Source organism: Chroicocephalus ridibundus, chromosome 5 (genome assembly GCF_963924245.1).
Source record: "Chroicocephalus ridibundus chromosome 5, bChrRid1.1, whole genome shotgun sequence".
In the NCBI taxonomy this organism is placed as follows: domain Eukaryota; kingdom Metazoa; phylum Chordata; class Aves; order Charadriiformes; family Laridae; genus Chroicocephalus; species Chroicocephalus ridibundus.
Window position 1 is genome coordinate 29,065,427 of NC_086288.1, and position 22,968 is coordinate 29,088,394.

At 42.3% G+C, this 22,968-nt stretch overlaps 1 protein-coding gene across 1 annotated transcript in view; it reads left to right on the forward strand.

Moving 5' to 3' along the window:
- EMCN (endomucin) overlaps positions 1-22,968 on the forward strand; it is a 57,358-nt gene that overhangs the window by 22,666 nt on the left and 11,724 nt on the right. Inside the window, exons 5-10 of the mRNA XM_063336086.1 lie at positions 5,688-5,810; positions 12,261-12,293; positions 16,023-16,088; positions 17,614-17,709; positions 19,475-19,499; positions 20,536-20,597. Of these exons, the coding sequence (XP_063192156.1) occupies positions 5,688-5,810; positions 12,261-12,293; positions 16,023-16,088; positions 17,614-17,709; positions 19,475-19,499; positions 20,536-20,597 (405 nt within the window). The remainder of the gene's footprint in view (positions 1-5,687; positions 5,811-12,260; positions 12,294-16,022; positions 16,089-17,613; positions 17,710-19,474; positions 19,500-20,535; positions 20,598-22,968) is intronic.

A 22,968-nucleotide genomic window follows, 5' to 3' on the forward strand; every position in this document is an offset into this window, starting at 1 on the left:
TCAGTCCCTAGTTGCTTGGGTTGTGATTTATTTTTAAAAATCCTCATTTAAGCTAAAAGAAATACCCAAAAACTTGTGATAAAAATGGTTGATAAATGAACCTTACAACCAGAACTTCCCTGCCTCTCACTCCGCTTTGTAAGCAGGAAAAGTAAAGAAGGCATTGGGAACTGCCCTGCATTAAAAGACTTTATATTTTCTTTCAATGCTTTTTGGAAAAACTGTGTATGTGAAAACCAATTTTAGTAGTTTTTATGACAAAATTCTGGTGTACCTTTCAAGAAAGTCACAGCCTGGGCTTCAGCGCAAAAGGGTGGGATGGGACACAAGGGTAGTGGCTTTGGGACAGGGCACAGGGGCTGTACAAATGCGTGGCCAGCCCTTGCAGGAAACCCACAGAGCCCTCAACCACCATCTGACTGCAGGCTACAGCCACGTCTCTGTTTCGACCCCACACATCGGCACGGTGAGGTGCCATTCGCTTCACTGCACCCTCCCAGCCCCTGTCAGCATCCCCAGCAGGAGCACAGGGCTGGGGGAGTCGCGCTCCCTGAAGTGAGCACAGGCATAGCAAGACTTCTACTCTCAACATAGACAGGAGGTGAAAGCTGTCTATTCTTTCTTTTTCTGTTCCACTAGCATTCACTTCTCCACCTTTTAGGGCTGTCTGTACGGGATGGAGGCAGTACCTTTATGACACTTCAAATTTTACCTTTACTACACCTGATTTTTAATAAAAAGCAGGCGCCTCTTTTGTTTTGTAGTGGAGGCCATTGCTTTCTCTGCTTCAGTCCCTGCTAAAAGCTTCAGTAGAATGATTGCATTCACACAGCAGAGATTTGACAGGGCTTCCTGTCTCCACTGCAATTTCTGTGGCTGCTGTCACCTTTTATTATAAATTCAGAAAAAGTGCCCAGTGCTCCACATGCTGTGAAATCATGCAAACAACTTTGTCTTTTTTTTTTTTTTTAACTATTCAGAATTCTTTTCCTCTGCAGGCCATAAGTACAATCTCTCCCTCTTTTCCCTCCTGCCCTGTTTATTGTACTGGAAGCCAGCAATTAGACTTGTCTCCTTGACCTTCATATTTATTAATATAAGGGGTCAAATCCAATAGCTCACATTTAGGCAAAAGAGTGACCTCACTTGTGCAGTGCTGGCCCCAAAGCAAGAATATATATGGTGCCACACTACAGCAAGTTGCATCTGCAATCCAGATTTCATATGCTGGGACACTTGCGGTCATCAAAGAGAATATGAAATAAAATGCAACAAAAGTCAGGAGGATGGCGCCAGGCTCTTTTCAGTGGTGCCCGGGGACAGGACAAGACGTAATGGGCACAAAATTGAGCATCGGAAGTTCCACCTAAACATGAGGAGGAACTTCTTTACTTTGAGGGTGGCAGAGCACTGGAACAGGCTGCCCAGAGAGGTGGTGGAGTCTCCGTCTCTGGGGACATTCAAAACCCACCTGGACGCGTTCCTGTGCAACCTGCTCTAGGTGACCCTGCTCTGGCAGGGGGGTTGCACTAGATGATCTCCAGAGGTCCCTTCCAACCCTATGGTTCTATGATTTTGTTCTTCCTCCCTTGGATACAGAGCAAGCATATTATGCAAGGTCAGTGGTCAAGGTATGAAATTACAAGTAAGAGGGGATTTTTGGCTGTTGTGTTTCTAATTTATCTCATGCCACTCTCCTGGATGATGATACGTCATGATACAATAAAATATTAAGTATTAAAAAGTGAGAAAAGGAAAGAGTGGAGAAAATACTCTTTCTCTTTTTATCAAACTACTGGTAATTAAGAAGGAAGCTTTACTTCCCTAGAACTACCGGAAGAGAGTTGTGGCTACATGGATTGCTCAATTGTCTTCAGGTCGTTACCACATGCTATAGGTAAACACTGAGTATGGTTGGCTGCTGAAACATATTAGGCAGAGAGATGTTTTAAAACATGTATTTTGAAATACTTGGGGTTTTTTGCTTACCAGAAAATGTAAAGCTGGCAGACAGCAGATGCAATCAGCTATGAGTGTAAACATTAAAGCTGAGATCTGCTTGGTTACCTCCCCAGCCAATTTCCATTCCTCTGAACGGGCGTGAAGTTGCATTGGTTTTGCTACACTGGGATTTTTCAAAGCTTTCATGAATGCATTCATTAATGCGAACGGTTTCTCAGGCTATTGATTACAGGGGTGAGGCCTATATGTGTGTTTATGCTAAAGTATGAGCTCAAGGGTCAGGGTTTAGTCTTCCATCATAAAAAGCCCTTGTTCTGACATTTTAATATTGTTTGGGTGTAGTTCCTTCTGTCCTGTAAAGGTGTTCCCTTGATTCATTGATAGGCCAAGTAAGGTTTTAACACACGTAGGTAGAGATGCCTATATTTCTTGCATTGCACAGAGTATATGCAGAGTATTTGCCACTTACTTCAAGCATCTTATGATGTCTAAGCTAGTTAAGTAACTGCCTGCTGTAAAGAAAATTTAAAGTACTGTTAGGAAATGCCAAAATATATGTGGATTATACGTAGGTTAAGTAGAAAATCATGCTAAGATCAAGTGAGAATATGTCTCTAATTTCAGCTTGGTTAAAGAAAATGAAGGATTTTCAGAGCACAACGAGTAAGGAAATACCTGAGGCTCAGACAGCAGCTCTGCAGAGCAGCTTCAGGTTCCCTGTTGTTGATTATCCCTTTGACAAATACACGTTAACACACTGTCATTTATCTTATCAAAATATCAGCAGGCAGAGCTGCATCACCACCAGGGAGTTATGCTGCTGCAGCAATCAGCCCCACTCGGACAGCTATTTTACAATCTTTACTGCTTTACCATTTTTATTCATAATCAGCTGTTGACAATAAACCCACTAACCGATGATGTGAGTGCTATTGCAGCAATGGCAGCAGCCACCCTCCTCTGCTGTGCTGCTTTTCTGCGAGCCCGGGCCTCCCCCTGCCAGGCAGGCAGAAATCTTTGCTGCGGCTGGCTGAGCCGAAGCGTGATGAATTACTGCAGCGATGTGTCAGTGGGGACAGCAGAACTGAGTCACCGTGTGCCCGCGCAGAGTCCCCCACCTGTTCCCGCACAGAGCATGGGCACCGCAGTAAGGACTTGCACTGTTTCCTCCTGTTGAGATCAAATTAAACCTTGCATAGATATGAGTTATGTGATTTACCAAAAAGGCAGATTTCTAGCAGGCGTACTGTGCTGTCAGTGCTGCCGTTGTGTTATGTGAGCAGTGGCTGGATAGGGATGCTTCTGTTCCCATAGGCTTTTGGCACAGAAGCTATTCGATCTGCTAAATGTGTTAATGGTACAGCCTATGCTGTGTATGAGGAGTAAGGCTTGGATGCTGCTTAAAAGCCACTTCAAATCCACAAGTCAGCAGAGAATTGGGTTGCTAGGATTTAATCTTACAGTCGAATTAAGGAAACCTTCCCCACCAGGTTGCGTTTTTTGTCTTGGAAGTGGTAAAAAAGGGCACATGGACTTTTGCACCGTAGCATCTCTACTTCACCCCTTGACACCGGAGCAGGGAGCCTGTTTTGCAGTCTGATGAAATAAATGCAACAAGCTTCACACCAAGCTGTAGGTAAAGGCATGAGTCATACCTGGTGCTACCCCTGAGTCGCAGGAAGAATTTCATCCAGGCTGAATTAAAAAAAAATGAAATGGAAATGCTGTGATCCCCTGCCGAGGCATATCCAGCGCGCAGCCTGTGTTCCTGAGAACAATCTGTTCTCACAGCTCCCAAACACAAGAGGAGCACCCAGGGCTGGGCTGCTGCCAGGACTGATAGGATGCCTGGAACGTGTGATCCCCATGGGAAAACAGCTCTCCATGGGGTTACAAGGCAACTGGATGCCTCCCTCCTCGTCTCTCCCACACACACAATTGTTTTGCAGCATTTGCAAAGCGTATTTATGTTCAAATGTCTCTGCACATGAAGGCCTACTGTTATTCTGCCGTACTTTTCATTCTTCCATGCAAGCTTTTACTAACTTATGATAAGGGAGACACAAGATGGTTGCTGTTACTGTCACAAGCCCGTGCGTCTTAAAGAGAGAAGCAGGTTCTTTGGGGTTTTTGCTTTTTCTTTTAAATTGCTCTCAGATTAAAATTCAACATTTAAAATTTGAGTCTGAAACAACCACAGTAAGAACCAAAAGTGGAAAAGATTAGCTTTTAAAACTTCATTCAAAGCTTCTATGATGAGAATGCAGGAATGATTAAAGTTCTGAGATCCTTGCATTATAACATAGTAAAAAATGATGTAGAGGGTCTTTTGCCGTCATCTCTACTACAGATTGGGCTTGCATACTGAACGGGTACAATGCTGAGGTTTCTGGAGGGAGCTGACAGTGAAATTATGCTTCTCATTCACTAGAATTCCAGTGAAACTTTTAGGCATTTAAGCTTGTTTAGCATAATTTTCAGTTTGGTTTCCTTCCATGCCTTGATCTTCAAAGATACCATCCCTGGCTGCCCACCTCCTCTCAGTTCCCAAAGTCGTATGAATCCCTGGACTCCAGTGGCTTCTGCTCAGTCTTTCTTAGCTCACTGATTTTTGAAGGTTGTCTCTCCAAGGTATTGCACTTAAGAAACAAAAGGGGAAGGGAAGGTCCAAGTTAAGGGTGTGTGGTGGTACAATAGGGAGCACCCCCAAAGTGTTGGGGTTTTCTTCCTGAGAAAAGGGCTCTTTGAGGGGTCAAACTGGTAATCGGAGTTTCTGAAAAAAGCATGTGATGAAGCATTCCTCAACATTCACATGTTGCATGCACATCATGTTGCTAAAGTTGTTTTAGTTCCGGTGTTTGAAATTCATATGAAGGGGCACTTAAAACAGTTTACAGCTCAGTCGCATCTCTGGTTTATATCAGAAAGGAAGTATAAGGTTACTCTTGGGCACCCCTATGTTTTATTCAGTAGGCACTGTCTCGCCTGTTGTTATGCTGAAGTTTGAGCGTAGGCGTAGGAATTATCAGCTGTGCTGGAACAGCTTAAATTCTTTCTTGTTGTCATTTGGTGACCTTCAGTTCCACAAGGTCAGGCGGTGCCCTGCACCACCACCTTGGACTCACCCTAAACTGCAAATCTTGTGACACAGGTGGCCTTGATCCTCTATTGACTCTGTGAGAGCAGAAATAAGACACTTTAGTTTTTCATACATTAATTTTCAGGGATATATTATTTCCTAGGCCTTAACAGCACAGAATGAAAAAATTAACTCTGCTCTTAATTACAATCCCTAAAACTTTTTACAACGTAGCATTATGTGACAGTTGTGGCTGAAGCTTGCTTTTTTTTTTTCCCCATTTTTTGTTAAATGAAAGTTAAAGGTAGAGGGCAATAAGCAAGTTTCTATCTTCTGCTTATGTTGTTCTTGGTGCAAGACTGTCTAGTTATTCTGGGCTCCCAAGTCAGAGCTCTAGGCTGTCTTCTGGCACAGATGTGAGGCTGTTTCTGATGCTAGGATGTGCTTTAAAGATGCCTTAACTATGCCAGTAGTAACAACTCTGTAGGGATGGTTCGTTGCTTGACAAGATGTTACCAGGAGCTCTAGTGCTTTCTGACCTTAAGTCTCTTCTCTGATGGCAGGAATATTTGTCTGGGGGATGGTGCAGGACCTAAGACAATGCTTTTACAAGTGTATCTTACCTGAATGTCTGTCTCATTTCCAGCTACGCAAGAAAGTGGAACACAATTGGCACAAAATGGGAGTTTGGATGCTTCATCTACTACGGGAGGGTCTTTTTCCTCTACAACCTCTCTACAAAAAACCACTTCTGCTCCTGGAACCTCAGGTAAGTCTTGAAAACATACACTCTATTTTCCTATACAAACAGTTAAAAAGATGCAAATAATTTCGAGTCTCTTCTTCACTTATGCGTTGTCCTGGAATGAGGGCCACCTCCTTATTCATGCAGGGTATGCTGTGTCCATGTCATCTAGCTATGAAGTTATGATGAGTGATAGGTGAACTTCAAAACATTCATTTGGGATACTCAATGTCATTACAGGAGGATATAAATTACAAAAGATAGCAATCTTTATATATGCTGTATGTGGTCATTGTGTAGCATTGACTGCCAGAGGAGGTTATTGAGATAAATTTTCTGGCTGCAAAGCAAAGGAGACAAAGGAGAAAACAGCTATAATTTTTCAATTGTTAATAAATCTGGAGGGCAAGTTAACACATATTACCAATTGAATGACATTGTTCAAAGCACAACATGGTCACATGCAGGGTCAAAAAGATATTAATCCTTCCCAATTCCAGTCTAGTTTTATTTTGGTTTAGGGTGTGTTTGGATGTATTTATCCACTAAGCAATGCTGAGGTGAACATAGATGCCAGGTCATATGAGTGATCATTTATTATGCTTTGAGGTGGCTTAACTTTCCTAGATTTTGAAGAACCACTTATTCAGGTTTTCTTAAGGTCTCTTGAGCTCTCACTTCATTCTGTACTTACTTTCATCTACATATGTGTAAATCCAATAAGGACATTGACTTTGTTTGCATATGCCAATTATTACTAATGTTTAACATCCCCCAGGGGATACAAGACTCATTTTAACAACCTCCGGATTGTGTTTGTGAGAGATAATCATGTGCATGTACTGTGATTTTTCTTCATAGAAGATAGGATTGGATATAAAAGTGGAGTACTATCATATGCTCAGTACACACTGAAATTCTTAGAAGCATGCAAAAAGATAACAATAAGCATTTTAAGGAAGTTAAGATTTTTTTCATTTTTAAGCCAAGGCCACTAATTTAGGGGGGATTCTTTGCAATTATTTCAATAAAGCTACGCCCCGTAATGCATATATTGTGAGCTGTAGTTACTTGATTATCCTGTTAGGTTTTGTGTCTTTTGGCAGATGTGTGCATGGTATGGAAACCTTACCATTGTTACACTGCAATAAAGCAGTAAATCACAATGTCTTTATTAAAGGTTCTCTCACACTAGTAAATTCTCCAGGTTAAAATATAATTGTAATACATACCTGGATGTGGATCACGTGTATTGAATTACCTACTGCATTATTTGTACAATTACGTTTTACGTTTAAAATTTGCCCAGAAAGTTTTACAACCTTCCTTGGGTCTGTTTGTGAAAGTCAACACCTCAGGTCACATTGCTGTAAAACCAATAAATCTTCTTGAGCTCTGGGATGACCCAAGACACAAGGACTATAATTGCCTGGCTGAGAAAGAAAAGGCCCAGGGGAGTCAGTGTAGGTGCTTGGCACAGCCAGTACTGTGAGTTCCCATAAAACTACCATTTCAAACTCGCTTCCTCCTGCAGCAGGATTTCCACACTTACACCTTTCCCGTCTCCTCGCAGCACCAGCTCCTCCCTTCTTTCTTGCAGCTTAGATATGCAAGAAATCCCATTACTCACCCTGATCAGTTAGGTAGCTTATCCCAAACGGGTGCACCTTTAAGCCACCTTTGCTCGCTTACTCTCTGTATACATTAAAGACTTTAAGAAAAAATGTTTTGGTTCCCTCTAAACAGATTTCTTCTCTTATGTGCAATCTCTCAGGGCCAAGGGAAGCCATGTGCTGCACCCTAATAATCTTTAATGCAATGCCAGTGTGAAGCCAGTTGTTTTATTCTGTGCTGAGACTAGAAGAAATGCTGACTCTCTCACTTCCATTAGATTATTTATTCCCGGCTCTTTGAAGTGTCACATTCAGGGGCTTCCATAGGGGCTGGATATCTTTTGTTCACCAGAGTAGAGGCTGGTATGCGCAATCGGGCATCCCACGCTGCATCCCACAGGGAATAGCAGAGCTTGCAAGCTGAAGACACCCAAGCCACAGCTTCTGCGTGGGAGCTCAGGGGAAGACAAATTCATGTGAAATTTATCCAAAACAGAACGTTTCTACTTGGTGTGCTCAACCAAAATAATTCAGCTGGCTAACCTCAATGCAAAAGAATATATTTAGGTTTGAGACCATTTTCCATTAGAAAAAAAAATGCCATTTTGATGAAAATTTCCTTTCTTGCTGCAGAAAAAGAAAAAAGCACATCTTGAAGAGAAATTTCCAATCAGCCATATCAAAAGATCAGGTTGTGGGAGGAGTGCCACAGAGAGCTGGAGAGAGACTGAAATGAGTGGGGGAGCCTAGGAAAGAACTTGGAGAAACATCAGAGAACAGTATTGCTGTATTAAAGAAGATTGAAACCGCCAGCCATGGAGGAAGGGCTGTGTAGTGCTCACCCAGGTTAGAGAAGGGACTGTTTGTAGCAAAGAGAGCAACCTGCATGTGTGCCATTGACACATACACTTCAAATTTAACTTTGGCTGTCAGGTGTAATATACCTCCTACTCATTCTCCACCTCCACAGAGGATTGCTTGCTAATATTTAATTTTCTCCTTTTGTTTAATTAGTGAAAAAATGGGGATTTAATGGATCAGTCTAGAGTCCAAACACATTTGAGAATCTGCAAGCATTGTAGCTTTTTATTCTGTGACCTAAACAACAAAAAAAATCTATAAAGCAATATGAGCTTAAATTCGCCCAGCAGGGTGGTAAGATCAAATGATCTATTATAATAAACTGTCAGATGAATCAACCTGCTGCATCTATTGATATCTTTATTGCACTCCTCCAATTATAAATCCTACTCACTTGATTCACAGGAGGCATCTCCCTAAGAAAAATTCTTGTGACTAAGACAAGGAGGGTTTGACTCTTTCTGTACGCAAACTGTGTAGGAATTCTGGATAGTGATATTAGGTAAAAATTACCCACCATGTCTTCAGCTTCTTCACAAAGAGAGAGAGAGTGAGAGACAAAAATCAAAGTGCCTGGGAGATAGAAAATATAGTAAAGCCTCAGTTAACACATTTACAGATCTATAGCATGGTCAGGTCAAGGAAGGTGTTTTAAAGTTCTTAATGTTGCTTTGGTTTATATTGTGGTATCCCCTCTGAGTAATCAGCCAAATTTATTCATTTGTTTTGCCAGTGAACACAGTTTCTTGTGGCTGCCCTCCAAAAACAGAAGCAGCAAACTGCAGGGTATCCAGGCTGCTTAGGTAGCAGTTGTTGGAGAACAGAGTGGGGAGAGGTTAGTTATTGGTCTCTTTCTCCATCTGTCAAGCTTCTAACCAGCGCTGAACTGACTCAGACAGGTATTTTCAAGTCAAACCACTGTCATATGCCAAATTTTTTATCCTTGTCCTCCTTACTGCACAACGAGGACTCAGCACAGCCAGTGTTGCACAGCTCACTTTTCATGACGAATCTGGAAATCTTCCCAGATTATTTATGCAGAGCATCTGCCCCCTAACTCACCGCAGCAAAGGATGTGGTAAGCTCTGAATAGGCAGATAGAACAACTCTAGTAACTATGTTAGCAAGCAAAATGCTGCTTTTTCTTCTGTCCTTCTCTTTCTGTAGAACAGCAGTGTATGACCCCACCACCAAAAAGGTCACTAGATGGTTATTTAGAAAATGCAAACTGAAATCACCTGCTGAACTGCTCCACAAGCACAGCTTTGTTTGTGTGGCAGGGCTGAGCAATCTCTGAACAGAGGGTGAGCTGGCGCCTTGCTTGCAGACTGGTGACAGGGGTAGAGAGAGAAGGGCACAATATTTTTCCTATTTAATTTTTCATGCTCTAGCAGAATCTGGGTGAGATATCTTTGGGAAAGATGCTTGTAGTTTTATTGTGTGTAGAAGAGTGCAGTTTTTAAAAAATAACAAAGGCTCAGGAGGCTCCTACAGTCCTTGAAGGAAGGGCAGGGGGCTGCTGTCATGTTTCCTACCTGGGATCATTTCTGCCGTCTGGGTTTACTGAAGTGATGAGGTCTGGCCAGGACAGCAGCATGGATTTTAGTTGTGTCTGTGAGTACTGAGCTGCAGGTTGCCTGACCCTTCTTGTTTGCAGAGCCTTATGTCACCTGCATACAGCTTTGACAAACCTTAAGTCTTTGGGCTGAACCTGGATATCAGTCTCGGGCTTGACATGCTTTTTTGATTTATTATTCGCTCTAATTTGAGCCAAGATGGTTCACGTTTTTTGCATGAGTGAAGTTAAGGGAAAATGTGTAATTCTGTTGTAATCTTGGGGGATTTTCTTAGGAAAGCTCAACTCTCCTCAGGTGTGGGGGACAAGACTTGAAATTTCATAGAGAAGTGATCTGTTTGTAAGACTTTACAAGGTCTTCTGCCTTTCTACAAAAATATGCATGCACAGGGCTTTACCATTTGCCTGTTCAACCATTGCTGTGTGATCACATGGTATTTTTTCCATGGGATCCCACTGCTTATAGGCTGAAGAAAAGGCAGTATTTGGGTAGCAAGGAATCATATCATATTTGGATGTTTCCTTAATGCCAGGTATGTGTCCTGCTGCATTCTGTACTGTGTATCATTCCAAACCTCCTTTGACAGGCGAGTTATTAACTTCCCGAAAGCTTTTCCTTGGCTCTTGTCATTAATGTTGCCCAAACATGCTATAAACATCGCTTAATGAATCATCACAGAGATCCTCTCTGAGCAAGGTTGACACTGCTTTTTTCAGATGGATTGATGAGATGATAAAAAGGCTTAGGAAAAAAAGTCTCCTCTGGATCCTAGGAAGCCAGGGTGAGATACCTTCAGAGTACTTAGCATTACTAATATTTAGTATGCTCAAGAAGAGCTCTTATTGCTGACTTTTAAGTACTTGGTTTTTCAACCTGAATGTTCTTTTCATGTGTGTTTGTGCTTAAAATGCAGTTAAAGCTCTGTCACATATATCATTAGCAAAAGTGGTTATTTGCACCCCAGTGGCTCAAGTGATCCATGGTTTTAATTGGGTGCAGAGAGGAGGAAAAATATGAGCAGCCATTCTGGTTTTCAAAGTACATTCACAGCAGCAGAATAATGTGCTTCACTCCTGTTACAGCTCCAGTGGTAGGAGCTGCCTGTGCAAAGTATCTGTCCGCAGCACAGAAAGTACAGCGAGGGCATAAGAGTGGATTTGTACTCCCCGGGGACCCCGGTCAGAAGAGGAGTGCTGCAAGCCCAGGAACTCAATGGAGAGGCTCAATGCCTGCCTGGAATTATGGCTGCCTTCACGCTGCTCCTGGTGGATCACATCCTCCCAGGGAGCTCTTGGGACAGGGTCAGATGCACCACATTCCCCACAGATGCTGTGGCAGCAGTGAACCCTGAGGAGACCCAACGAGGGGGCTTTAATGGTGCCCTCCAGCCTAGAGGAAGGTGACCAAATGCTGTGAGTTATACCTCAAAATAATAAGCGACTGCTAAGGATATATTGCCTGAGGGATTTTTTTCCATGGTAGGTCCAGTAATGCAGTGTGAGAGGCCTCACCAGGCGGGCAAAGTGCCAGTCTACTAGCCCCTGGCAAGAGACAGTCTGTCTTGTACGAACAGACACATGTTTTGCTGCCAGTTCACACAGGTGGATATTCTCAAAAGATACAGACAAGTTAGGTGCCCAGCTCCCTTCGACTTTAAAGTGATTGCAAAAAGATTTAATGCGACATAGTAAAAATTACTGTGGGAGTGATGGTTGCCTGTGGCTAGCCTCCAAATGTGAGGCATTCACAGCCACCTTAATTTCCAAGCATGCTACAGTCTAGATACACAAAAGCAGCAGCATACTAACAAAAAGCTAACGAAAAATTACTGTTCTGCACCAAAAACTTGTGAAATGGCCGGGGGAAGCTGACAGTAGCAGGCCAGTAAGCATTGTTCACAGCGCTCTGCAAGGTCCATTTCTTCTTCATTACCAATGCCTCTTAACTCCTGCTGCTCGGCAGTCTGCTAGCCAAAAGCACCAAGATGATTAATGAAGATTCATTTTTAAAGGGGTTTGTGACACTTGAAGACGTGTCTCAATTAGGCATTTGAGGTTCTTTTATTAAAATGCTTATTTGTCAGTTAAATACCAGCTATTCACTCCCAGGCACTTATTTGGTTTTGGCAGGAGGAATTTTTTAGGAATGTATCAATTAATTCAGGATTTTCTCCTCTTAAGCAGAATAACAACCCAGCGTAGGCTGTGCTTTGGATTCTGCTCCCATCTATAAGGGATGTCTGTAGACTTTCACAGCTCAAACTTTCTGGGCTTGAGAAGAGTGTCATCGTGTCAGTTCTGGGTCAGCATTTCTTGTGGGGTTACTGAGCACGTTCCTAGAGTCTGCCAGTTTGTATGTGAAGACTCTGGACATCTAACCTTAAAACAGTTACTAATAAACCTGTTCCTTCTGTTTTATTGCAGGCCTTCACGTGAGCTCCCCAACAGACTCGACAAGTAAGAGCTCCGTGCACGCTGGTGAAAAGGGCTGGTGTGGGGTGGGAGGGGGCGCAGCCTGAGGAAAGGAAATATTCAGGGAACAAGGAGGCTCTGGGGGGAAGAATGAACCTGAAGCATAGTGCAGAGAAGCAGAGAACTGGTGCTCAAGTTGTAGCAGTGAGTAACTTTGCTGTGATTTCAGCGGAATGCCATGTTGGACTAGCAGACGTTGAAAAGGCAACAGGGTGGGAGCACAAAAAAAAAATCAGGCCTGGCATGTTGCATGATGCAATAGGGAATTGATATAAATAGAGTGTTTACCAAGAAGCTTGTTCTTGTCAGTGGCTCCCATTCCTCGAACTGTGGTTAGAAGCAGCAGGTCCCAGAGTAAGGCAAGAGTTTCCTGTGCTAGTGAATTGTATTGTCCTATTTTCCTTTCTCTGGGCTTGTCAGGAAACAGTCTCTTCTGTACCGGTCCCTGCAGTCCTGCTTGTCCCTCCTGTTACCGTGATGGATTGTTATTCTGATCCCATATCATTCCATAGCTGGAAAATATCTTCCAGATTCGCTTTCCAGATACAGAGAAAGTAGACAGGATGGACTGACTTATGAGAAACTTCAATGAATGAAGTGGATAACTGAGTTAAAGTTTTCAATTGCTTAATCCATTTTATTCATTCAGTAGTGCTTCTTTTTAGCTATTGTACTTCTCATTTATGATCTCAGGTAGTTTGAATCATAGAATAGCTTGGGTTGGAAAGGACCTTTAAAGGTCATCTAGACCAATCTCCCCTGCAATGAGCAGCGGCATCTTCAGCTAGATCAGGTTATTCAGAGCCCCGTCCAACCTGACCTAAAATGTTTCCAGGGATGGGGCGTCTACCACCTCTCTGGGCAACCTGTGCCAGTGTTTCACCACACTCATTGTAAAAAATTTCCTCCTTGTATCTAGTCTAAATCTACCCTCTTCCAGTTTAAAACCATTAACCCTTGTGCTATTGCAACAGGCCCTGATAAAAAGTTTGTCCCCATCTTTCCTGTAGGCCCCTTTAAGTACTGATACAAGTACTTAAGCTACAATAATGTCTCCCCGGAGCCTTCTCTTCTCCAGGCTGAACAACCCCAACTCTCTCAATCTGTCCTCACAGGAGAGGTGTCCCATCCCTCTGATCATTTGTGTGGCCTTCCTCTGGACCCACTCCAACAGGTCCATGTCCTTATGTTGGGGGCTCCAGAGCTGGACGCAGTACTCCAGGTGGGGTCTCACCAGTGTGGAGAAGAATGACCTCCCTCGACCTGCTGCCACGCTTCTTTTGATGCAGCCCAGGATACGGTTGGCTTTCTGGGCTGCGAGTGCACATTGCCAGGTCATGTCCAGCTTTTCATCCACCCCCAAGTCCTTCTCGGCAACGCTGCTCTCAATCCCTTCATCCCCCAGCCTGTATTGATAGCGGGGGTTGACCTGACCTATGGATTTGTCTTTCCGCATTACTCACATCTTGGTCGTTTCATAGAGGACTAGAAAAATAACCAGAGAATTTGAATCTTCAGTTTTTCTCCCGAGGAGATGCTGCACAAATGCAGGCACACATGTTCCTGTTTTTCAGTGTAATTTGTTTCTGTTGACATTTTCAGTCAGTATCCAGGATAACTCATTGCTGTGATAATTGCCTGCTTGCCCTGTATATCATGCAGTATATCAGGTAAAGTAGGGAAAAGGGCAGTAGTATTTCCCTGGGAAATCTAAACCAATCACATGGAATTACGAATTCATAAGAACTATTTCAGTCACTTGATGATGGCTCACAGTTTCCAGCCTTGCATTATCACTGCTCAGCAGAGAGGCACCACAGAGAGAGAACTTCTGCTTTAAAGAAACAGCGATTTTTCAGAGATAAGCGTCTCAGACAATGATTGTTTCCTACACTGTAGCATCAGAATGTCTCAGCTGTGGCTGTATTGTTTAGGCACCACACAAGCACATAGTAAATGATCACTTTTCCCCAGGAGGTTTCAGTCTCTGGCCAGACAAATGAAAGGGGGAAGGAGGGGGAGAAAGGAAACAGAGAAGCTAAACAATCTGCCCAAAATTCACACAGCTACACAACAGCAGAATAAAAATGAAAACACAGCTCTCTCAAATATTTCCCTTTGCACTACCAGTCAATCCACATAAATTTTTAAGTAGAACCATGTGGCTCCTAGTTACCTGGAAAATCCGGTATACTGGCATACCCCGCAAAGCTGTGGAGAAACTGCCCCCTGGCTGTTCTCTGCCTTCCTCCTCTTGCATCAGGCAGGAGAAAATGTATTCTTATATATCCAAACAGACCAATAAGTTGTGAGATTGGGAATATTGGCAAAAGGAGAATAGTGGGGAAAAAACACTCACCAAAAAATTTATCAATAGTGGGCCCCAGTTTTTGAAATCATTACAGCAAGGAACCCCTACAGGGTTCGGACAAACAAACCTTGTTTGTTACTCTAATTCAGCAAACTAGAATTACATGTACTGCCTATACAAAAAAGTAAAAAATCCATCTGTAAAAAAGATGGACCTGTCATACAGAGACCAAGCAGAACAAAATTGTATTCTAGCCCTCAAAATGGCCTTGGGAAATTGGTTTTAATGACCCGGCTAATTTTGTAGTTTCTGCCCATGAAGTTGAGCCCTCTTCTGTGCATCCCTACAGGTGTATGGGGCATGAATGGGTACCTGAGCAATGCATGAGAGTCTCAGTGTCTGCTACCATGTTCTCACTACTTATATACAGAGCCACACTCTCTACTAGCCCCACTGCTTAACAGACCACCTTCCCCAGGCGCGTTTCAGAGCCATTTCTGATATTTAAATGAGCAATGGAAATGCACAACTTTGCATTACAACTCCAATGCTAGGCATCTAGCTGTCCATTTGTCCTGCTGATCAGCTTCTTCAGTGTTAGCAAGCACACATCCACCCAAGCCTCCATCCAATATGGAATATACAATCATGTGTGCTGGATAATGTAACTAGGGAAGCACCGATGTTTGCTTTTTCTTTTTTCTCTTTTCAAATTCAGTGATTCTTTTTCCACAGACTGTATGCAACAAGGTAGTTAATATATTGCGTTGTTGATACCTGACTGAAATTCAGATTAGCACCTGAAGGTAGAAATGCATTCCTTTAAACCCTGCCATGAAAAAATGCCCAGAGGCTCCCAACAGTCATTGCTGTCCCCAAATGTGGCAGGGAGAGCGCACACATCCCTTTATAACACACTCAAGAAAATTGCTAGCTACTAATGTTGCATGTCCTTAGACTTCTTCATCTGCTATTAGCACTTTTTTGTAATTAGCAGTGAAAAATTTTGGTCTGTCTTCTTTTGGAAGCAAGTCTAATTTTCACTCTCTTGCTTACTTATTTGCTTGTCAAGATATCTCTTCTAATGTTGAACAGTACCTTAACCTCTTAAAAGTGAAAAAGTTTGTAGCTCATAACCTGTAAGTGGACAAGCAGACGATCCTATGCACTGCACCCATGTGAAGTGTGTGTTTCTTCTAGTCCATACTAGATAAACTTTTCCACCCCTCTTGCCAAGTTATCCGGGTATTACTGAGAAGAACTATAGCTGTGGAGCACCAAATGGCTTCAGAACTAGGGACACAGAAGTTGTTTTGGGAGGGTAATTTTTCAGGGAGAGTTGTCTGGGGAGCACCAGCAATTACATGTTAACCTGAAAGGCAATATTTCTTTTGCAATTCTAGCTTTTGTCGGTCCTGGAAGCAGTTCTGGAAACAAGAAAGTGCCAGAGAGTGCTATCCACTATTCTAGTGAGTGTTCCTGCTTTATTGTCCAGCTTTTGAGTTTTCAGTTGATCAGTTTGACTTTTGATGAGCGATTGGAGTAGCACAGAAACGACACTGGCAGTTTTATTTCTAGCCTTACCAGATGTAGACCCTATTATAAACCCAATTTAACTGCCTGTTGTAAAACTCCTCTCAAGAGAATAAGAGCTTAATAAGTTGACACCACTCTCACTGGAGAGCTGCACAATTATTCCCAAGGACTAAAGTCAAAGTGATAAAACTGGAAAAAAATATGAACAGAGTCATCCCCTGTGGGAGAAGACACAAGAAAACGTATGAAAATGTTGTTCATATACCATTATGAGCACATATTATATGAATATGTTGTTATGAATGTATTACATGAATATATTGTTCATATTATCATGGGAGAGGAGGACTAGGAGGGAGTCTTCTGGATATTCTTCAAGCCCTTGATATTTGCATGGTGCATGTTACTTAATCTTTTATTTTAATATTATGCATCTCTAGGGCAACAGTGTTGCTGCAGATCTGCTATTTCCTACCCAAAGTACTGGCTTAGCAAAATATGTTTGATGTTTTTGCACTGTAAACTTGTCTCTGGGTTCTCCCTCTAGTTCCACAGATACACACACGCATCTATATGAATATTAAATATTAATTGCATCAAGAGCCATCAAAGATGCTGTTTCTAAATATTGGGCAGGCATGACGGCTGATGCTGAGGAAAGCTGTGGGAATGCAGCGGCAGCTTCCCCTGATTTGAATGTGGCCAATCGCTGCCAAAAAAAAAGATAAATGGGGAGAAACTGGGCTTATATATTTTCCCGGGAAAGCTTCTCTTCATTACATAATTCTTTCCTTTTCGCTTCTTGGCTGGGAAACACCTGTCAGGAAATGGCAGATGGTGGGAAATAATAAAAGGAAAGAAATGTCCTCATTTAAAAAGGAGATCTTGCATTTTCTATCCCTGGTTGTAAGTGCTGTGGGGAATGTTACTGAATTATGTAACTCCTTGGTGTCTTTCTGGGCATACAATGTTAAAAGAGAAATAATCACTTCAGTTGCTGATTTTCAGATGAGTCTTGTTTTCAAAAAAGAGGAAAAAAAAATTGCATGTGTCAAAAAAGTATTCCTGAAGCACGATTGTTTTGCAAAACCTTTGGGGACCATCCACACTGGGGGTCAATCGTGAGTATTTTGATCAGGATTACGGTGGTCTCAGTGGGGCGCTCTCCTACAGAAAAATGGGTGAAACTGGCTCCACAGGGCAGCACGCATGCCAGGGAAGGACTAAGGCTGGGGAAGGAAGGTGCCTAAATCCTACCTCCACAAAGGCTGCGAGCTTGAGGCTCATGGATGCGGGAGGAATAGGAGGAGTATCAGGTTACCCTGCTCCAGAGAAATTGGTGTTGTTTAGTGAAGTGGAGCTGGAGGTGCCTTTTGCTTTTGTGCACACGACTGCCTGTAGACGGAGCCAACGCAAGCCCGGGGCAGCAGGCAAAATGATGTTCTCCCTCTTTTGCAGGCGTTATCTTGCCAATTGTGATCACCTTGATAGTCATTACCCTTTCTGCCTTCTCACTGGTGGCTTTGTACAGAATGTGCCAGAAGAAAACTCCAGGTATTTGGTTTAATTTCTCGGGGGGGAAGGGGGGAGGGGCGGGAATCAATGTGCTTTTTTTAGTATTAAAAGATCTCCGGAGTCTTATTAGATTACCTTAACCATAGATGTTGCAGTAGTCTGATAGGGAACCTTCTTGTATTTTAAAGTATTTTGCTTAAAGTAGGAAAGTAACACTTCATTTTCAAAATCAGTAGGAAGAACAGAGGGAGCAAAAATGACTTGCGATTTTTGGAGAATACATAATACCATAAAGCTTCTTGTTTGCATTTTTGTAGCTACAAAGAGCTAAGAAGCAGCTGTGCTAACACAATCAATCAATAAGGTAGAAAAAAGCAGTGAAAACTAAGTTTGGATATATTGTTTAACAAAATCACTATATTTATTTTATCTCTGTTCTAAATAGAGGCAAAGAAATATCAGTGTTTTCTTGTCCCAATTTTCTTGTAGGAAATACCTGATATTTACATACATACACACAGTTACATACATTATATATAAGTAAAATTTTCCAGTTACGGTATAATGTATATGGGAACAAAATACCTGAGCAAACAGTATTTTCAGAAACAGTCATTTTGACAGGTCAGCTAAAGCCAGTATCTGTTTTGATGCTGTCCATGAAATACTTCAGATAATGGGGTATAATTCCACTGAATTCCATTTGCCAAATGTTTCAAAGAGTTTTCTGAGTGGGCCACAAGCAAATGCAATTCTCCATTGAGTGAAAACACAGATTCGAATCCAGACTGTGGTTTTTCTCTCCCTGCGAGCTGGCATGAGTTAGGAGACCTGTGCAGAGCTTCAACTGTGAAATCACCAGGCCTTGGAAATATAAGCTCACAACAGGGCGTTGAAGCTGTAGACCAAGGCAAATAGTGTGTCGTAACCAATTTAGCCAATGACATGGAAAACCAGACCCAGATAAACAGAGGAAGTGTGATCCTTGCTTAGGAAATTACTGAGTATTTGGAGTCGAGTGGTAAAGACACGAGGTGAAGAACATTTCCTTGCCAGCCTCCCCCATGCACAAATGCCAGCAGGCACAGTACTAACAAATTCACTTGGAAGCTAGAGAGAGTAGATCCATAATTGTGGTGCTTCCTGCAGGATTTGTTCAGTTCTATCCAGTGTGCTTCTCTTGTGGATGGAGAGCCCTGTGCCCAGTGCTATGGGGCTAGAATTGGCCCCGTGTCTCCGATGTAACCCCTTGGCCCCATCCATCTGCCCGCACTTGCACATAAGAGTAAAATATGATTCATTTGGGGGAGAAACACATTCCTCATCAGTGGGGATGACAGACTCTGTTCTCGGATGTCATGCCAGGTTAAACCCCCAAAGCATACAGCCTGGCAGCTTATTCTCTCACTCCGCTCACCCTGTATCTTCTAGCTCAGTTGTTCTTTACTCGAGAACCGTTGCATGCTCGCCTCCTCTGTGCCAGCTACCCGGGGATTTGGGAACCGCAGAGAAAAATGTGCTTCTGTTGTGCTCTTGCACAGGTCACGTTATTCTCCCTAGTTTTCAGAAGTATCAATTCAAGCAATATCAGTTCACTTTCACAGATGACATGGTTATCTTTTGGGAAGACAAACGAGAAAAATACCAATTGCCATTCAAGCTCGTTGACTGTGTTAATGTACTTAATGCCATACTGCAAAATCACAACTAAGCCTTGTGACAGCAACTGCAATAGCTATGTCTAAATGTTTACTTATCAGAGTTCCAGCAGTCAAAGTGATACTAACTTTGTTCCTTCTTCCAGAGAGACCAGAAAACGGCACTGAACAGTACGTTGAATCCTGTCTTTTCATTGCTTTGAGATCTATCATGGGGTACTTGTGAATGCAGCAGATTCTGCATGAGATTTTCTTTGATCTTTCTCTGTTTAAACGTAATAAGTTGTTGCCGCCCCAAAGAGAAGTATCCTGATGAAAGTGATGCACTTGCAGTTATTGTACACCTGCATGCATGATAAGCAGCTGTTCCAGCATGGACAGAAATGTGATAGCTCTCAACTCTTTTGCAGTGGATCCTTTTGAAAGGGATAAATGGCTTATGCTGTGTCACAGGGCCAAATGGCCCAGTCTTTTTTCTCTTTTTTTCAATTTTTGCCCCGTTGATTGTGGCTTCCCCCCCGTCCCGCCCTGATCCTTTCCTATCTCCATTCTTTTGTTCATGTTTTCTGTTTTTAATGTTTTTTATTCTGGATTATTTTTCTCTTTCTTTTTCGTTGTCCCCCATTATTTAATTTCTCTCTGTCCCATCTTCTCTACTCTACTCCATTTGCAGAGGCTCAGTTAAAATAGTATCAGCATAAGGAGTTTCAGGAGCGCGAAACTGAGAAAGATCTATTAGAAGGTGTATACTAAAGGCCATTGGGTCTGGCTGTGGCCTGTTTTGCATGACCAAAAGCAATATTTGGGCTACTGATTTACTTGCTAGCCCTGACTCCCTGGATAGCTGAAGTGGTCTTTCTTGCAATTCAGCATGGCTAGACACCTTGTATTGACAGAGAAAAAAGATGACTCCCTCTTTTCTCCCAGATGTACTTCTGCGGAGCACTAGAATGAACCTGGAATCATGCAACTCAATTTATTACATATTTTAAGAGAAAGGCATTTTTTTCAGAGATATTGGTATATGGTGTTTTCCACCACCAAGACTTATGCATGATCCCATCCAAGCCCGTTTCAAGCCCTCAAGTGTAGACTGGCATAGGTGCTGCCTTCTTCGGATCATAATCTTGGAGTTTTGTTTGGCTGACCGACATTCATGCTGAGCTGTATGCTGACTGTCTGCTTAAATGTTTTCTGGTTTCAACAGGGCCCAATCAGATAAAGAAGGAGTCAAACTTCTTTCTGTGAAGACAGCTTCTTCTGAGACTGGTGAGTGTTTCCTCTGTGTGTATGTCTGTCTCTCTGAGCACAGAGAGGAACAGTTGTGGGATGTCATTTCCATTAGTAAAACCGTCTTCAGTTCCTGTCAGGCCAAAGTCACTGCAAACAATTCCTCTGTGGTGCAAATCCCCACATCGGGAGCCTGTAGAGCTGCGGTGCAGCTGCACTGTGTGGGGTATCAGTATTTGGAAGTCAGAAGTATGATTGGTTTAGGGAAAATAATTTTTTTAACATCATTGATGGTAAGTGATCTACAGCTGGGCATGTTCAGGAGTAACCATGATCGTGATATTTATCAGCTAGGTATCACTATACAAGGAAGTTTGAGGACTGGTAGTATCCCTGGGTCCAAAAGGTTTGGGAGTCAGTGCTGCATGTAAACAGGGCTCTGCTGGAGTTGGTGGCAGCAGTGTTCAGTCAGCCCTGTATCCAGCCAGCCTTTGCATACAAAATCCTACTCTCATTGCAAATTCCTCTGTCCTGTGCTTCACTGATCCAGTTTCTTGCAAAATATGTGTGTAATAAAACCCAAAGGAACAGAGGTTGTAGATAACATGCACAAAAGAAAGCAAAATCTCATCAATATAAGTGAAGAGATGGATGCAGTTGTAGGTTCTGCAAGAAACAAAGTAGCAAAAATAAGATTTGAGGCAGAACAAAATTCTGACTAATCTTATTCCCAGCTATTCAACATTAAAAAAAAAACAAACAAACAAACAAAAAAAAACAACCAAAGAAGAAACCTCCCATGGTAGCCTTAGTCATGGTGAAACCTTCTCACTTCACCCATTGCAGTTTGCTTCCTCAGCCATGTAGGTTCCATCTTTGCTCCTGCGTCATCTGCACAAGTCGTCCAGGAAAAAGAGACTCTTACTTTATGCTTTTATAGGCTATTTTTTTAAGGTTTCTGGCCGTCTGTTTCCCCTAATGACATTCAGAGGTTGCCTGATAGCTGCCCTCCCTTTTCCTCTAAATTCTTGAGAAGTTCTCTGGAACACAGCGTTTGATCTGAACTGTCCTCTACTTCCTGGCGAAGCACAGTTTGCACTTTCCAGCCTTCTCTGCAATTCCCAGAAGATCTTGCACAATCCAAAAGACCCACAGGGCCACTCTGGCAGCCCTTGCAACAAACAGGAGATGTGTAAGGTCCCGGCAGCCGTGCAGGCACAGGGCAGCACACTAACAGGCTGGAGGAGGAGGAGGAGAAACATGCTCCATTGCAGGCTGCATCATTCTGCCCCACTGCTGCTGAGTAAATGCAAAGTATGCTTTGGCACTTCAATGACTGCACTTCAGAGCTTTGTGATCTGGGAACTTTAAATTTTTTTTTTTGTTTTGTATATGTCTTTGGGAATAGACTTTTTGCTTTTCTTTAAGGGGTATTGAGTTCTGTGTATGTTTACATTTAAAACCCTAGTATTTTTTTTGAAAACTGAATGAAGTCAGAATCTGGACTCCATAGACATTTTTTTTGATTGATTCTGCCCTCATACTGCTCTCAACAATACAATAACTTCATTGGCAGCAGGAGAATTATTTGTGGTTTACAGCAGGGTAAATGAGAAAAGACACAGGCTCGCTGGTTTTTGGGGTTTTTTTCACAAGGTGAGGTCTGGTGCCTGTTAATCAGCTACTGGCTTACCAAGTATCTGAATTTCTTCCATCCAGAGGATGCTTGATATTCTTTTTTACTGAAGTATGATGTATGCATGCTATAATTGGAAGGTATGAGTCATAACCACTTAGAAGACAAGATTCTTGCCCTCTTCTCATTAATACAATTCATATTTGAACTAGCTACTGTTTTCACTTGAATTCTTACATCTTTATAAGTTTCAAAATTAAACATGCTTTCACAGAAATGGAAGTCCTGTTTTTTCCCCCAGTCTTTAGAGACACTTTACTTCTTCAATTAAAAGCACTCTGAAAGAAGGGCCTGTTTTCTTACAGAAATATTTGTCACTCATGCAGGTATTTTCAAATATGTTAGGATGCCTGCCCATTCGAATACGATTTACTTGCTTCATTAAAAGCTCAGGCATAAAGGAAAGTGTTTCTTGTACTACAGATAGAAACTTGAGAAACGTCTGACTTGTGGTCCCTCTTAGAACTACCGAAAAACAATTGCACTGTGTAAAACTTCTTTACATGTGTTCTTTTTCCTTTTTAGACACATAAAATCCAGCTCAATTAAAAAGTGAATTCATTGTCCAACCATTTAGAAAGTGTGTATTATAGCTGCCTCTGATTGTATATCCCAATAAAACTACAAAAAGTTTAGACTAAAACTAGGAAGTTCTTAAGAGCAGCCTTAACTTTACAGATAGACCTACATCATCTTCTCATTATCACCAGCCTG